General features: G+C 45.7%; 1 protein-coding gene across 1 annotated transcript in view; it reads left to right on the top strand.

Annotated features, from left to right (window-relative positions):
- Positions 1-7,663: 7,663 nt before the first annotated feature.
- Positions 7,664-18,057, top strand: part of LOC106505010 (protein Cryzl2) — a 32,684-nt gene continuing 22,290 nt past the window's right edge. Inside the window, 7 exon segments of the mRNA XM_084977734.1 lie at positions 7,664-7,744; positions 7,746-7,922; positions 11,529-11,625; positions 13,429-13,487; positions 14,781-14,846; positions 15,622-15,731; positions 17,511-17,592. Of these exon segments, the coding sequence (XP_084833860.1) occupies positions 7,682-7,744; positions 7,746-7,922; positions 11,529-11,625; positions 13,429-13,487; positions 14,781-14,846; positions 15,622-15,731; positions 17,511-17,592 (654 nt within the window). The 5' untranslated portion in view covers positions 7,664-7,681.

The raw sequence follows: 18,057 nt of genomic DNA, 5'->3' as shown, positions 1-18,057 counted from the left end.
CGAGCCACGTCTGCAACCTACACCACAGCTCACGGCAACACTGGATTGTCAACCCACTGAGCAAGGGCAGGGACCAAACCTGCAACCTCATGGTTCCTAGTCGGATTCGTTAACCACTGCACCACCACGGGAACTCCCAAGGACCATATTCTTAATGTTCAGTGGATTTGGCTGTGAGAAAGAGATGAATAGGGGTTAGAGAAGGATGAGAAGTGAACAAAGATTTTTGTTGATTTTGTTTGATTGAAGATAGAGTTATATACCACAGGACAGAAGGCAGTGGAGAGGGAGGAGTTCATTTAAAGGAGAGAGATGGAAACAAAAAAAATCCAAAAAATAAAAAATAAATAAAAGAGAGAGATGGGATTACATGGGGTTAATTCTTACCTTGTAGAGTCCTTCTGAGGATTAAATGAGATCTCCTGGGGAACCCTTTTTGTAATGAGATATACACATGTGAATGTGATTATCCTGCTATTGAAATAAACCCTCATGCATCACGAGGCATTTGAGCTCACTTATCACCTGGTTGCTGAGATAGGCAAATCACCCTCTCCATAGCCCTTTTGTGTGACCTGCTTTCCTATTTCCTCTTGCCCCGACTTCAGACATAGAGCCCAAGAATGACTTGAGCCTTCCTTGACATTTCTTCCTGCCAAACAACACAACTCACCAGTTCCTCTGGATCACAACAGGAAGCTGGGGGTTGATAAGTGAGAAGCGATTAAGGGAGGGGACAAGATCCTCCTCGTTAGGAGGTGGGACTCACATCCAGAAATCTGGGAAACTTGGAAACTTGCTTTATTGGTTTACTAGCCTTTAATCAGATAACTCTGGAGCCTCCCTGGGCTACAAAGTAGATCCCTTCACAGACACCAGTGCTTGTCCCTCTCAATTCATGATCTGCAAGTCACAGTAAGAGAGTTTTTTTCTGTTTTGTTGGCTACTGTATTCCCAATGACTAGAACAGTGTCTGGCATGGGGATAGTGGCTAATGAATATTGCTATTAATAAATGAATGAATTTGCCTAGTCATTCATCCTTCCATGACTCAGTCAAAATGAGCCAGCCACTAAGCTCATTATAGATAAACAGATAAATAATACTTGCTATGAGAGTTCCTTTGCAGCACAGCAGGTAAAAGATTGGGCTTGTCGGAGTTCCTGTTGTGGCTCAGTGGTTAACGAATCCGGCTAGGAACCATGGGGTTGCGGGTTCAATCCCTGGCCTTGCTCAGTGGGTTAAGGATCTGGTGTCACCATGAGCTGTGGCGTAGGTTGCAGACGCAGCTCGGATCCCGCGTTGCTGTGGCTCTGGCGTAGGTAGGTCAGTGGCTACAGCTCCGATTGGACCCCTAGCCTGGGAACCTCCATATGCAGCAGGAGCAGCCCTAGAAAAGACAAAAAAAAAGAAGAAGATTGGGCATTGTCATTGCTGTGGCATGGGTTCAATCCCTGGCCCCCAAACTTAGGCATGCTGTGGGCATGGCCAAAAAGAAGATAATACTTGCTTCCGCTAAAAAAAAAAAAAAACAAAAACAAACAAACAAACAAAAAAACCTGTATATTTTGTGCTAGGCACTTTCCATTAGTTTGTGGAATCACTGTCATTTTACAAATGGAGAAACTGGGATTCAGAAAGAAGTCATATGGATGAAAAGTGGTAAAGCTGGAATTCCTCAAGTTGTCTGATTCCAAAACCTGTGCACATCTGCTTTTCTAGACTTGTCCCCATTATTCTGACTCAAACCATAACTTTAGTCATAACCGACCACCTGCAATTCCTTGAACATGCCAGCTTTTCTTGCGTGCACCCTTTGCCTCGGACACATTTAGTGATGCCCTCTGTCTAGCTATTTGCTCCTCATCCTTCCTCTGGGAGGCTTTCTTGAAATGATGTTCTTTGGTAGGTCGACCTTCTCGGGGCTCTTACAGCCCTCTTTGCAGCCCTCTGTCACAGGACATGTCAGAAGCATTTTAGAGGCCTATTTATGTGTGCCTCCCTGCACTTGATGGTGAGAGGTTCAAGGGCAGGAGCTGTCTTCATTTTTTTTTTTTTTTTTTTTTTTTTTTGTCTTTTTGCTATTTCTTTGGGCCGCTTCCGTGGCATATGGAGGTTCCCAGGCTAGGGGTCCAATCGGAGCTGTAGCCACTGGCCTACACCAGAGCCACAGCAACTCAGGATCTGAGCCGCGTCTGCAACCTACACCACAGCTCACAGCAACGCCGGATCGTTAACCCACTGAGCAAGGGCAGGGACCGAACCCGCAACCTCATGGTTCCTAGTCGGATTCGTTAACCACTGTGCCACGACAGGAACTCCAGGAGCTGTCTTCATAATAAGACCTGCCATTTGCTGAGGGCTGCTATGTACTGTCTTCTTTTTTAAGGCTGTACCCACAGCATATGGAAACTCCCAGACTAGGGGGCGAATTGGAGCTACAACTGCCGGCTTATACCACAGCCACAGCAACGTGGGATGCAAGCCATGTCTGTGACAGCAGAGCTCACAGCAATGCCAGATCCTTAACCCAATGAGTGAGGCCAGGGATCAAACTCACATCTTCATGGATCCTAGTTGTGTTCTTTGACCACTGAATCATGAAGGGAACTGGCTTATTTTGTTTAATTCTCATGACTATTACCTGAGGAGGGTAATATTATTGAAAAAAATGGAAGCTCAGAGAGGTTAAATAACTTTCCCAAGGTCACAATGAGCGAGCGGCTAAGCCAGGAGTACAACATTGGTACATCTGATGCCAAGGCCTAAATCCTTTTCACTACATTGTGGCCAGAACCTTCACCAGCTCACAGCTCAGCTTTTGGGATAAACAGATGAATAATACCACCTGAACAATGAGATTATTGAGCTAATCCAGGTTGATACAAAGCTCTTGCGGTGGGGCTGGGGGGGGTTGGGGGGTGGGGGGTGGTGACAGGGGGACATGTGGAAGGGAAGAATGTGTTCTCTCTGGGGAAGTGAGTGGGGTTGGAAAGTTTTCATAAAGTTGCCAGAATGCTTGGGAACTTGTAAACTAGTTTCATAAGAATGACTTAAGATGGAAAATAGATCCCTGCCCCAAACATCGGTGGTTAGTTCTGGGGGCCATGGCAGCCATTGCCGAGGTCACCGCTGCTTCCACATGCGTCCATCTGAGTGCCAGGAATTTAGCCCAAATGCCTGCTGGTCCCTGCTTAAGTGATGGCTGGTAACCAGGCAACCAGTCAGCACATGGTTTCATTAAAACCCTATCTGTGTGTGTGTATATGTGAGTGTGTGTGTGAGTGTGAAAACCACTTTACATAATCACAGTTTTAATCTTACACACTCTAGTTTACATTTAAATACAATCACTACTACAAGCTTGTAGCTGTAAAGAATAGGGTAGCACTCCTAATTATGTGTTAACTTCTCTTCCTGCTCTTGTCCCTTTTTCTGCAGACATCCCTGAGAGGGCTGCTTTCTTTCTATTCTCTCCTCCAGGGAATTCATCTATTTTCGAGGCTTGAATACTGTAAAATTCCTATAAAATTGAATTTAAAACTACAAGCAAAAAGCATGGCTTTAAAATGTATGGTACAATACCTTCTTTGTCTGCTGAGGAGAGCGTTTATGAGGGGGGCACAGTGGGTGGCCGGTTCTGGCATCAGGCAATTAGGAGGCTTCTAAACGGCTTCATTTCCTAGCTGTGTGGCCTTGGGCAAGTTACTTAACCTCCTTGTCTGCATTCCTGATCTATAAAGAGTGACAATAATAGTTTCCTAGTAATAGGACGATTGTGAGGACTAATGAAATGATGCAAAAGCACTTAGTGATGGTTTTGTTGTGAGTGACCATTGTGAGTGATTATTGTATTTCCAGCAATAATCATTGTCACTCGCATCATTGGCAGGATAATGCCGTTTGGGTGACAGTGATTTGAAATCTGCGAAGTACTAGGACAATGTGAAATATTATTATGATGTAGGGTGTTCCGTGAAATCTAAAGAGGTCAATAGACAGAGCAGTGAACAAGAAGTCGGGAAGGGCAAATCCTGATGCTACTTCAATCACTAATCCACAGTGTGATCTCGAGGCCAGTCTGTCTGAGCCTCTGCTTTCTCACTTGTAAAGGAAGGAGTTTGATTGGATTATCTTGATGCTCCACCCCAGCTCTGAAATTCTGATTCCACGACTGTTGGAACAAATAAATTAAGTAGCAAATTTTACATGGTTCTTGGAATAGACGAGAAAGCTAATATGCGTCACATATAACAATGCCCAAAGTCCATCTCTGAGGTTGATGAAAACTAAACCCAACTGCCACACTCAGAAAGAGTAATCTGGAGGAATTCAATGAAAAGGCAAAGTACAACACACTGCAAGAATCTTGGGGGCATCTTTTTGGTAGGAGATAATAACATATCTATAATGGCAATACTGAACTAGTCAGAAAAAAGATCAGGTTATGCCAGGCAGCTGTAGGCAGGAAGGTGGGTGCAAGACCCCTTAACATTTTTTTGGATCTGGCTTTGCATAGTAATGTGCTCTCCCAACCAGCTTGTGGGGTTCCTGGCTTCCTACCTTCCTAGCATACAGAGTGCCTGCTCTGTGCTAGATGTGGTGATAAACTGAGCTGCTAGGATCCACAGTCTCTGCTCTAAAGGAGCCGACAAGCTATTTGCCAAAGACCTTTAACTATGGGGGCCACTTTCACATTTTAAGCATAGTCCTGTATGGTGCTAATATTGTTTGTATCTTGTTGGTCTATTCTGTAAAAACATAGCTGTTGGCGTATTCACCCTCCGCCCTCCAGCAGCTTCTGGATGTTAAATATTATCTCTTCATGTGAGTTGTACCAGAAGGAAGAGTCATCTGTTACTCTTTTCCTAATGAGCCCTCAAACTGGTTTGCAGGGCAGTTATAGATCCCTTCTCCTTCTTCCCAGAGGACTGATTAGTTCAGATTTAGCTGCTTGGTCTTATTCTCCCCCAGGACTCAAATTTTATTCTTCTTGTTCACTTTCCTACCTCACCCGCCCCATAGAACAAAATAACCAGAAACGGTAACAAACCAGACGGTGTGATGTGGTGGCAGGACATTGATGGAGAAGCTAAATATTTCTTTTGCTACCATAGCAACTACTACTAAATGCCTTATCACTTAACTTTGAAGCTCTTTGGAAAAGTGAAAGTTATTTTGCGTATAAGTGCTTAAAATCACCTCAATTACCTAAGATGCTTTCATCTTCCTTCCAAGATTCTTCTTAAAGAGACTTTTGCTGTTTTCTAGAGATACTCTTACAAATGCAAAATACAGTATTGATGGATTTCTCCAAACTCACTGATTTTCATATTCCCTGAGACTGACAAGGATATTATGAAGATGACAATAGAAAACATTTCCATAAAAATACTTAATCAAAAATGTTTAAAATTTGATGCTTAAAGATACTTTCAATTATCTGGAAAATTGACACTAGGTAACTGAGGGCTCATTCAACAATTTAGTTGATAAACATGTATTAAGTGCCTCAAAGTGTTGCATAGTGCAAAGGGCTGCAAACATAAAGGAGATTCAGAAACGGCTGCTGCTTTCAAGGAGCTCAACTAAAAATTGCTTGCTTTATGTAAATCACCTATACTTCAATTTTAAAAATTGCTTGCTTTATGTCTTGTATAAATGCTTAATATTTTCCACGACATACATTTTCCACGTGTAACGGTTCATTTCATCCCCAGATTAATCCTGGTTTCACACTTTATAAACTTGAGTTCTCTTTTTGCTCACTGTTATTTGGCAACCAGAATGTTCATTTTGATGATGATAAAGTTCAGATTTCTCCACCATACTTGGTTTGATTCTATGTGCCTAATGATTAGGAGTTTACAAAGGGTCTCATTGGAAATAATTAAGTTTTTCTATCTTCTCACCTTCTGGTCCTTGTTCCTCTTCCCTGCATTTCTCCCTGAGGGAGGCAAGGCTAAAATGACTTCAAATAACCCATGAGTGTTCTTAAGATTACAGTGACCCCCTACTATGCACCTGTGGTGGAAACTGGCTCTTGAGTTCATTCCCACCAAAGCCTTTAAGCCTAATCTCGGAAGTTCATTCCTACTTCAGTTTTGCTTTCTGATTTTTTATTCCATTCCTTATTTGTTCCTTTATTCATTTCTTTATTCCATTCCTGATTCGTTCTTTCTATCATTCTGTGCTCTCTTGGACTCCTGTTTTCATCAAAAAATGGAAATGGAATAATTTTAGGGATTATTCTGCCCAATTCTTTCACTTTATGGGGGAGGAGCCAGGCTCCACAGCCATGAGGAGCTCCAAAGCCTTAGAAATAAGTGGTAGAGTTGGACTTGAACTCAGAGGCTCTACACTTTTTGACCAGATGTCTATTTAAAGACATCATGCTTTTTCTTTTTTCTTTTTTTTCTTTTTTTTTCCATGCCCATGGCATGTGGAAGTTCCCAGGCCAGGGATCATGCCACAGCCTGGGCTACTTCAGTGACAATGCTAGGTCCTTAACCCACTGCACCACAAGGGAACTCCAACGCCATACTCTCTTTAAAAGCTATCTGTCAATGAAACATCCTTCCCAGGATAACATTCTTTAATATTGCTAATACATTAATATTTGGCTACCACTGCAACAGAGATCTACCTAGTTTTGTAATATTTTACAGATTATATTGTCACTCAGTTTTCCCAGAGCGTACCTGTTCACATAAGAGTTATACTATCATCGAATCAATTACTGAGCATCTACTATGTGCCAGGCATAACATAGGTGTCAGGAAAGGAAAACTACCTGGTTTGGAGATGACTTTAATTGAAAATATTCTTTGCATTTGTGTAGGATCATTTAACATTGGATTACTAGGAACTGTGCAGTTTTAGTGTAAGCAGCCCTGTGTGAGAAAAGCATGACAAGAATTGAATCCTAAAAAGACGTTGAAGGCAGAAATTAAAGCCTTTATGCATTTAGGATGTCACACTTGCACAAGACCCTCCCCAACCCTTATTTATTCATTGTTTTATTGACCGTACAGCTGGTTTATACTGTTATTAGTTTCAGGTGTACAACATAGTGATTCAGTATCTTTTTAGATTATACTCCATTTAAAGAGATTTTAAAATACTGGCAATATTCCCTATGCTGTACATTACGTCTTTGTACCTTATTTATTTTATGCATAATAGTTTGTACCTCTTAAGCCCCTTCCCCCATCTTGCGCGCCCCTAGCCGCCCCTCCCCCCTGGGGAGCCACTGGTTTGTTCTCTGTACAAGAACCTCCACGTGTGGTTTTAAAAATCGCTCCAATGAACACTGTAAATGAGCTGTAATGGAAAAAAATAAAAATCATTATTTAAAAAAAAAATCTTCAAATTTGCTACCAAAAATACCAACAAAGGTTCATCTCGGGGTATCTCTATTTACTGGACTCCCCATTCCCTTCAACAGGCTCCAGCTGGCGGGGTGGGCGGGGGGAGGGGGCACGGGCGCACCGAGAAGCCCGGCCGCCGCCTCCAGCCTGGGGTCGGGTCGCGTTCCGGCGGGTCCCAAGCTCCCGTCTGCAGTCCGCCCGCAGGGGCGGGGCAGGGGCGGGGCGGGGGGGGCGGGGCTGGATGGGGTGGGCGGTGCCCGGCTCTTCTTGCTGCGCTGGGACTGCTCCCCTACGGAGACTTGGTCGGGGCCATGCAGACGGCGGCGTGGGCACGGTACTTGTCTCGGTCGTGGCTCTGCAGGTGCGACTCTGACCCATCCCCGAGCCCCCAAAGGCAACCCCGGGTTCGAACCCCGTAATCCAAGCTTTGTCTTGCGTTGCAGGAGGGCCTGGCCAGGCTGCAGCCGGCACTACCGGGCCGTGCTGTGCTCCGAGTTGAAGCAGCCCCTGGCAATTGAGGAGGTCGCCCCCCGTCCTGTTGGGCCCCACGAGGTAGGGTGACTCGCCTGGCTCCGGACCCCTGCACGCCCCTTTTGAAATTGCAGTCCTCCTCTGTGGGACTTAACACCCACCTGCACCTCAGATTCGGGCTCGTATCCACTGTCTCTGACTTGGAGGGGACTGAACCCACTGGACTTTGTTTTTGTTTTTAACTAAAACCGCCCACCTAATGTTGGGACTTACTGACGACTCTGCACCCCGACAGACAACGGGACAGGCAGAGTGAGTTTATTAGCACAGGAGGTTTGTGAGAGATCTGAGAAGGCAGGCTGTGTCCCAGGACTGAGAGGACACATTAATTTTTATAAACGAAAGAACGTAGGAAGCGAAGACCACCTTCTTCCTCAATCTCTGGCAGAAGTCAAGGTCACATCATTAGTTCCTTCTTTGACCCCACATAGTTTAACCCAGCAGTCATAGTGCTATTTAAATCTATGTATAAATTAACTATACTTCAATAAAACTTAAATCATATGTGTATTAGCAAAAGGGTGGTAACATACTAAAATTTGGTAATTCATTTCAGGTTTTGGTATAATATCCCCTTTCACCTAGTGTCTTTCCCTTTGCACCTCACCTATATTCCTGTCTTGGCAGAAATGCTACTCTTCAAGGACTATTAACTGACTTCATGTAACAAGATTCAGGCTCTATTGTCCTGTGTTTTAACTAGCAGCACTTGTGGCTTGAGTGTTTCTGGCACTTGAATGTGCCTGACCTTCCTTCAAGGTAGAGTAGATTGTTGCTAGGTTACTGGATTCTTTCCCCCCAGTGGTCATTAGTTTACAAGGGCCTCCCAACTCCTTTAAAATTGCCTGTCTTTAATCCCCTACTGGGATTTATTTAATTATCCTGCTCTATCCCTATCACTTTCACTCTCTCCACAGGGCCACCACCCACATCCTGCGGGCTCCTGTCCCCACCCAATTCCTGAGTGGACTGAAGGGTTACTTTGAGCTGGGCTTCTAGAAAGGCCCTTTTTGCGGGGTGGGGTGGGGGGGTGTCACAAAAAAAGCTGAAGTGCAAAGTGCAAAAAGTTTTGTTCCCTGAAACAGCCAGAGCGGTTGGTTGCCTTAGAAACAGAGAATTCTGATTTACACAGGACTTTGCATAACCAACTGAAAGTTTTTTTTTTTTTTTTTTTTTTTTTGTCTTTTTGCCATTTCTTGGGCCGCTCCTGCGGCATATGGAAGTTCCCAGGCTAGGGGTCTAATCGGAGCTGAAGTCGCTGGCCTACACCAGGGCCACAGCAACGTTGGATCCGAGCCATGTCTGCAACCTACACCACAGCTCACGGCAACGCTGGATCTTTAACCCACTGAGCAAGGGCAGGGACTGAACCCGCAACCTCATGGTTCCTAGTCAGATTTGTTAACCACTGCGCCACGACGGGAACCCCCTGAAAGTTATTGATTAACCCAGAGAAATGGATCCCATCCTTTGCTTCCTCTCCTTCAGTGTCAGCATGTGACATTGCCCTCCCTCCTCCCCCCAGCCAGCTCGTTAATGCCCTGTATTTCCATGCTGCTGCATCTTGAGCCCTCCTCTGGTATACTGCAGTGATTTGGGGTGATGGGGCTTAGTTAAGGATTGTGGGCATGTACCCACAATTAGGGTGGTGGGAAATATGATTGTCACGTTGGCCTGGCCCGTCGACCACCTGGTGACACTGTCCTCTCTTGTGGAGAACGAGAACCTCGGACAGGGTGAAGCAGGCAGTGAGTCTCGGGGTTGGGGGCCCCTGGTAAGAGACAGAAATATGGCTGCAGCCCGGAAGCATCCCTGACACGGACCCTGTGACTCAGTGGATGATTTGGGTGAGTGCAGAATAGCAGTCAGTCCGCTTCCTGGGATTCGCATGCTGAAAGATGTTCACCTTGAGTCAAGGTGAAGTGTGGCTTGAGGATTTATATGTGCCATACACGCCAACACCTGTGTCATGCACACAGGGTGCGTAGGCTTGAGGGCAGGGCTCCTTTGTTCTGTTATTTGTCCAGACACTTCTCTGTCAGGAATCAGCTCATGAGAGCGGGGACTCTACAGGTTTTATCCACCATTATGTTCCCAGAGTCGGGAATGGTGCCTGGTGTGTGGCAGATGCTTCAGACATTGTTGAATGAAGGCATTGTGCCCATAAAATATCTCCTCACCAATACGGCCATCTCTGTATGAAATCGGAAATCTGAACAAATGAAAGAATGTCACTGAGGCTGCATTTCCTCCTGTGATTCCAAGCCCTGATAAGTTGGATTGATTACTTCTGTGATTCCAAGCCCTGTTGATTTTTATTGATCTAACGTCAGGCTGCATCAGAATCACCCTTGTCAGTAAAGATCACTGGGCTTTGTCCCCAGAGTTTTTTTTTTTTTTTTTTTCCCCACGCCCACTGCCTGTGGAAGTTCCTAGGTCAGGGATCAAACCTGAGCCACAACAGTGATGATGCCAAATCCTTAACTGCTAGGCTACCAGGGAACACCCTTTCCCCACGGTTGCTGATTCAGTAGGTTGGGGCTGAGATTTTGAACTTTCAATAAGTTGCCAGGTGACACCGAAGATGGTGGTCTGGGGAACCACACTTGGAGAACCACTGCCTAACAAAGTCTAGAGAAACTGCTGCAGGCTTGCCTCCCCTCTAGCTACTTCAAGGAACATAGAAGGTAGGCAGTCTAGGACCAGCTTCTCCGATGTCTGACTCCCCAGACAGCTGATCATGTTACCCTCTGATTAAAGTCTTTAAGTGGCTTACATTGTTCCTGCTAGGAAGACCAAGATCTTCAATGAAGCCTACAAACCCTTGGATGGTGTGGGGCTTGCCGTCCAGCCCCCTCTTTTTCTCTTCTTTGTGCTCTAAACTCACTGTTTTTTCTTTTGTCCTCACCCCTGGGCCTTTGCACATGTCATTGCTTTTGTCTGCGCCAGGCTCCCACCCTTTTGAATGGTTAACTCTTAGCTGTTCTTAGTTCAAGTGTTACTTTTGCAGGGGATTCTCCTCATTTCCCCCAAAGGTCAAAACTCCCCAGTGTGTGCTTTTATAGCACCCTATATTTGTGCACCGTACCTTTAACATTTTGTGTAGGAGTTGTAATTTATTTTTTAAAAATTATTTTTCTTTTTGTCTTTTTAGGGCCACACCCATGGCATATGGAGGTTCCCAGGCTAGGGGTCAAATCAGAGCTATAGCTGCTGGCCTACGCCACAGCCACGGCAATGCCAGATCCAAGCTGTGTCTGGCGACCTACGCCACAGCTTACGGCAATGCCAGATCCTTAACCCACTGAGCAAAGCGAGGGGTCGAACCTGCGTCCTCATGGATGCTAGTCAGATTCATTTCTGCTGAGCCACAATGGGTGCTCCCAGGAGTTGTAATTTAGTACATAAGTCTTCATAATCCTTTGGTTAATATCTGTCTTCTTGACCATAGTTTTAGCTAGCTCCATGAGGGCAGGAACACTGTCCATTTTGTCTCATGATTATACACTGGTACTTAGTTCAGTACCTGGCATATAGTACGCATTCAGTAAGCATTATGGTATAATTGAATGAACTTTGTCTTCATGGATGTGTACTGCTCTTCCTTGTGCTCTATTTCCTTTGCAGGTCAGAGTTGATGTCCATTTCTCTGGAGTTAACTTTGCTGATATTTTGGTATGTCGTGGTCAGTATCAGGAAAAGCCCCGACTTCCTTTCATACCTGGTGAGTAGGAAGGGGCCAAGTGCCTGCTTCAGGTAAAGAAGATAACAGAACTTTCAGAACCATGTGCTTCATCTCAGGTACTATGGTGGCGGTGCTTGCCTGCTGTCAGTGGTGTCGCAGATTTGTCAGTCTCAGTGCTAATGAAAATCACTAGATTACAGGGGCTGTGGCCATAATTATTCTAGTCACATTCATGTGACTGTCTTGCTGGTGTTACCTCCTCTCCCCCTGCCCACTGGCCCTGTTATATCTGGCTCATTAAATAATTGACTGTTTGATTGATAGAAATATAATTTTTTTTTTTTTTGGTCTTTTTGCCATTTCTTGGGCCGCTCCCGCGGCATATGGAGGTTCCCAGGCTAGGGGTCAAATCGGAGCTGTAGCCACCTGCCTATGCCAGAGCCACAGCATCTCGGGATCTGAGCCGCGTCTGCAACCTACACCACAACTCACGGCAACGCCAGATCCTCAACCCACTGAGCAAGGGCAGGGACCGAACCCGCAACCTCATGGTTCCTAGTCGGATTCATTAACCACTGCGCCACGACGGGAACTCCCCCTTTCATTCCTTGACAGTGCCTTGATTTTGGTTTTTCACTGAAAGATCATAAATGTGTGGTTGCAGCTAAAACTCAGTCCTCACAAATACATTCCCAAAGAAACCGAATACCAAGGGATCAGAAAGAAGAAACGGTTTGTACATTTCTTAGCAGCCCATGCTCAGATTTGCCTTATGCCCAATCCGATTACATTTAGATCCTGAATGTGTGGACCAGTGACTGATTTTTATTGTTGAAATTTATTAAAAGATGTAAATAGAGTGTGTCTACAGTTCAGGTATATTTTATACAGACAGCTAGCATTAAGCACACAGTGATTGCAAAACAGTTGCTGTGTTGTGGCCATAGGGTATTTGGTTTGGTCTCAACAGTTGGAACTGTTTGTATTTGCTTACATGCCAGATAGGGGAGAAGATGTCATACTCAATTGAGTTATTCTTCTGGCAGCTCAAGTGGAAAATGGATGATCATTAAATTCAGAAATTTTGGAGGTGGAAGAGGAAAGGGCAGACAACACCGGTTCATCTAGTTGAGCAAAGTACCGTAGGATAAACTAGTTCATGTCCTTGAGGGCCTCACAGTCCAGAAGAGGAGACAGGTATACAGATACACACTGTATGATGGGAGTTCCCCTTGTGGCTCAGTGGGTAAGGAACCTGACATAGTGTCCATGAGGATGTGGGTTCGATCCCTGGCCTCACGCAGTAGGTTAAGGATCCAGTGTTGCCGCAAGCTGCAGTGTAGGTCACAGATGCGGCTCAGATCTGGTGTTGCTGTGGCAGTGGTGTAGACCGGTGGCTGTAACTCTGATTCGACCCCTAGGCTGGGAACTTCCATATGCCCGCGGGTGCAGCTGTAAAAAGAAAACACCAAAACCCAAAACAAACAAAAAACAACCATCTGATGAATATTGTCATTGGAATGCTTTAGGAGGCCAAGGTGCCAGTGGTCAGGGTCAAAAGAGCTTGTGTACCCGTGATTCTCTGTGCTTTTGCCCGTTCTTGAAAGTTTCATTTGTGTCATGGTGAGAAGGGGACTGTTGTAGCTTTTCAGATGATGATCATGAAATCTGAGTTCTCGTTCCCCTGCTTTGGGTACCACACTCTTACCTTCTTCCCAGGTGGGAGGAACACGAACCCTCTCGGCTCTAGAAAGCTCATGGGACAGGCTGTTGATTAGGGTTTTCTTGTCTCCCTGGTGCTCAGCTTTACAGATAACCTGATCTTTAAACAAATTGCTTTAGGAGTGGAGTTTTCTGGAATAGTATTGGAGACAGGCAGAGACGTCCACACGGTGAAAGAGGTAAATCAGTTGAAAGCTTGGGAATTGATGTGAAAAATCACTATGAGAAATGTGCTGACTTCATTTGTAGCCAAAGGGTCTTGCTTCTCCTGGTCTTTGCCAACAGACACCACAAGGAAAACGAGATGGAAGGGGTAGAAACTAATTCTGAATGGGGGGAAGGAAGCCCGTGCAGGTTCCCGGCTTCGATAAACTTTTTATTACTAATAAAAGGCAGCACCTGGGTTTTTAGTTAGTGCGAGGATAGAGAATCCCCAAATTTCAGCCTCTTGGGAAGAAAATTAATACTGGGATTCTTTTCTTTTTTTCTTTCTTTCTTTCTTTTTTTTTTTTGCCTTTTTAGGGCCATACCTGTGGCATATGGAGGTTCCCAGGCTAGGGATCAAATTGGAGCTGTGGCTGCCAGCCTACAGCACAGCCACAGCAACGCCAGCTCCGAGCCGTGCCTGCAACCTACACTGCAGCTCACGACAATGCTGGATCCTTAACCCACTGAGGGAGGCCAGGGATCAAACCCACATCCTCATGGATACTAGTCGGGTTCGTTACCACTGAGCCACAATGTGAACTCCAACACTGGGATTCTAATTCATATCAGCCTTTTCTTCCTTCTTTCTTTCTTTCTTCCTTTCTTTCTTTTGTCTTTTTAGGGCTGCACGCACGGTATGTGGCGGGTCCAGGCTAGGGGTTGAACTAGAGCTACAGGCTGCCGGCCTACACCACAGCAATGCCGGATCCTTAACCCACTGAGCAAGGCCCGGGATTGAACCTGCATCCTCACAGATGCTAGTCAGATTTGTTTTCTGCTGAGCCATGGCAGGAACTCCATATCAGCCTTTTCTTTACTCCAGCCCGTCTTCAAAACGTGCTCAGTTTGGCTTGGCAACGTGATGGGGGTAGTGACAAAATGGCCGAATCATTTGCTAAACATTAACACCGAATAGATAATTATTTTTTTCTTTTTTTTAGGGCTGCACCCACAGCATATGGAGGTTCCCAGGGTAAGGGTCAATTCGGAGCTGTAGCTGCCAGCCTACACCGCAGCCACAGCAACACAGGATCCTTAATCCACTGAGCGAGGCCAGGGATCGAACCTGCAACCTCATGGTTCCTAGTTGGATTTGTTTCCGCTGCGCCATGACAGAAACTCCAACATCGAATAGATAATTAAGGGAACCTGTGTCTTACTGGGTCCGAAAGGAAAATTTTCTTTCTTTTTTGGGGTTGATTTGGGAAGGCGTGAGTGGCAAGGGCGTGCATCTGAACGTGCCCTTACTGGTGTTTTCCTTGCAGGGAGATCGAGTTATTGGCTTAAGGAGGCTTAATTGTATGGCTGGAGAATGCATCATTGATCACAAGGTAGCCCTACCTCCCAATATAAATGCTTGGAGATGACTTTTTCTTCCTTCTTTTGTTTAATTTCCATCTGTCCCATATTCCTTCTCCTTCTTTCCCTCTCTTTCTTTGTATGCTTTTGGTTACATCTTGTTTGACAGCCAAGCACTTCTGTCTTTCAAATGCTAACCCTCTTTTTTTTTTTGATCAAACCCTTGCGCAGAGCTTTGTTTGTGTTGAGTGCTTGAATGAAGAAGAGGGTTTTGTTTTCAGAGTCCTGGAGCAACAGGCTGGCTGCCCTGTTAGACCATAGGTGGTTTTGGTAGAAAAACTGGTTTGGGGCATTGAGCTGCGTGCAATGGATTTCTCCCCAACACCAGGCTTGTGAAAGAGAGAGTCCTGGGAACGCAGCCAGCCAGTGTGGGGGTTGGGGTGGGGTGGGGCAATGGTTGTGCAGGATGTGAACGGTGCCCCCTAGTGGTAAATGGTGCATTCCCCCCCAGCTTTATTGGAGATACATTTTTTTTTTTTTTTACCATCCAGTGCACTCATTACACTACAGTGGCCTGTGTTATGTCTTTTGTAAGCTGGTTCCTTCCTGATCCAAATGCCAGCCTTAGGATTTTTGAAGACTGGTGCGCCCAACCCACAGCGTGCAACAGCTCACTCGGTCTTGACTTCCACTGGGCTTATTTCCTGACATACGTTGCCCTTTGGAGTCAAAGCACATTATGGATTGGGCAGCTGTTTGAGCAGGGACAGGTGCTTAATCCCTAAATCACTGTAATCTCTTTTATAGGCACTGTGGCAGATTCCAGAAGGGATCTCCCTCCGAGAGGCTGCTGTCCTGCCTGCATCTTATAGCACTGCTATTTTGGCCCTGGAGCATCGGGCCCGTACCCAGCCTGGGTGAGGAGAGAGTAGACAGCAGAGGGCTAGATGCTACCTTCTCTGATACCAGAAGTGCCCACCAAGACCCTGCCCCTCCCTTCCCCTTCCCTGACCTTTACCTCGTGTTCCGTCTGTCTGAGGAAAAGTCAAAGGAAGGGCGGGCCCCCTGATTGGAGTCTGGTGACAGTGGGGATATCCTTTTGTCTGAGAGGAAATGGTAGACTGTGAACTTGGTCAGTGTGAATTTGGAGAAATCTCTCTCTCAAATCTGACCCCTCTGGAGATTACCTCCTAGAAAACTTTCCATTTTAGAGAGTTGGTTTTTTGTTTTGTTTTTTGCTTTGTAGAGCCATACCTGCGACATATGAAGATTCCTAGGCTAGGGGTCGAATTGGAGCTGCAGCTACCAGCCACAGCCACAGCCGTGCCAGAACCAAGCCGTGTCTGTGACCTACACCACAGCTCATGGCAGGGCAGGATCCTTAACCCACTGAGCGAGGCCAGGTATAGAACCTACATCCTCATGGATCCTAGTTGGTTAGGATCAAGGAACTCCACGGTGGTTTTAGTGGAGACGTGTGGTATGTGTTTCTCTGAGGCTTGGCTGGGTGTTTGTAACTGGGATATTTTAAATGCAGAGGTGCCGAAGTTCCCTCTTTACCGGGAGTGTACCTACAGCTTCTTGCTCTTTTTGGTGGCCTCAGAATTGCTCCAGAGAGATGGATTTAGTTGAGCAATGGCTACTGCATTGATCATCACCTTCTAAACTTTGCAGTGTTTAGTACACGAATGGTCTTAGGAGAGAACATACAAAGCAGAAATTGGAGTCGTGCAAAGGAGGCTGTCACTGGAAGGAGGAAGAGGCTACCTAGAGAGATTAGGGACACTTGCCTGGAAAGTCTTCACGACTAGACCACATGAACATGGATTTATGTACATAGTCCTACTCTCGAGGCTAGAGACCGTGTATATACCGTACATGTGCACAAAATGTTGAATTCAGTGGCCTCTCAGTTCTCTGCTTTTTTTGACTGCACCAGTGACACATGGAAGTTCCCAGGCCAGAGATCGAACCCACACCATGGCAGTGACAATGCCCGACTCTTAACCCCTAGGCCACCAAGGAACTCTCAGTTCTCTTCTTGGTTTAAAATGTCCTCCCTTAAAAATGTTTCTGGGAGTTCCCGTTGTGGCACAGTGGTTAATGAATCCGACTAGGAACCATGAGGTTGCGGGTTCGATCTCTGGCCTTGCTCAGAGGGTTGAGGATCCTGCATTGCCATGAGCTGTGGTGTGGGTCACAGACTCAGCTCGGATCATGTTGCTGTGGCTGTGGCGTAGGCCAGTGGCTACAGCTCCGATTGGACCCCTGGCCTGGGAACCTCCATATGCTGCTGGAAGCGGCCCTAGAAAAGGCAAAAAGACGAAAAAAAAAAAAAAAAAAACCCAAAAAACCAAAAAAACAAAAAACAGGTTTCTGAAATCTGGAGTTCCCGTTGTGGTGCAGTAGAGACAGATCCGACTAGGAACCATGAGGTTGCAGGTTCGATCCCGGCTTTGCTCAGTGGATTAAGAATTTGGTGTTGCCGTGAGCTGTGGTGTAGGTCACAGATGCAACTTGGATCTGGCATTGCTGTGACTGTGGTATAGGCCAACAGCTCCGATTAGATCCCTAGTCTGGGAACCTCCATATGCCACTGTGGGTTTGTCCATAAAAAGAAAAAAAAAATGTTTGTGAAATCTTACTGCTGGATGATTTTTGGTTTCTTGAATAACACTCATCTTTCTCTGGCACAGAGAAACTGTTTTAGTGACGGCAGCTGCTGGAGCCACAGGCCTGGCTGTGATAGATGTGGTGACAAATGTTCTTCAGGCCAAGGTATTCGCATGTGTGATTCTCTGTTAAAAGCATCATACCTCCAGGGAGTTCCTGTTGTGGCACAGCAGAAACGAATCCATCTAGGAACCATGAGGTTGTGGGTTTGATCCCTTGCCTCGCTGCCGTGAGCTGTGGTGAAGGTCGCAGATGCGGCTCTGATCCTGCGTTGCTGTGGGCTCTGGTGTAGACTGGCAGCTACAGCTCCAATTTGACCCCTGGCCTGGGAACCTCCACATGCCATGGGCGAAGCCCTATAAAGACAAAAAGACAAAAAAAAAAAAAAAAAAAAAAAAAAGAAAAGAAAAGAAAAAAAGAAAAAAAACCAACCTCTAGTTTTCCAACATGGAATATCTTCATTTATTTATTAAAAATCTTGCACAAGCCACCTGGAGTAGGGCCTTGCCATCTGTTTGCTTGCAGTCTAGTGAGGGGACTTAGGAATAGACGGGTTATCCTTCCAGCTAC

The sequence above is a fragment of the Sus scrofa genome, chromosome 9, assembly GCF_054392235.1.
Source record: "Sus scrofa isolate SSC_HxYL_T2T_F1_AM1 chromosome 9, Sscrofa_HxYL_maternal_Yorkshire_Landrace_v2.0, whole genome shotgun sequence".
NCBI classification, from domain to species: Eukaryota; Metazoa; Chordata; class Mammalia; order Artiodactyla; family Suidae; genus Sus; species Sus scrofa.
This window is presented reverse-complemented; position numbering and strand designations above follow the sequence as displayed.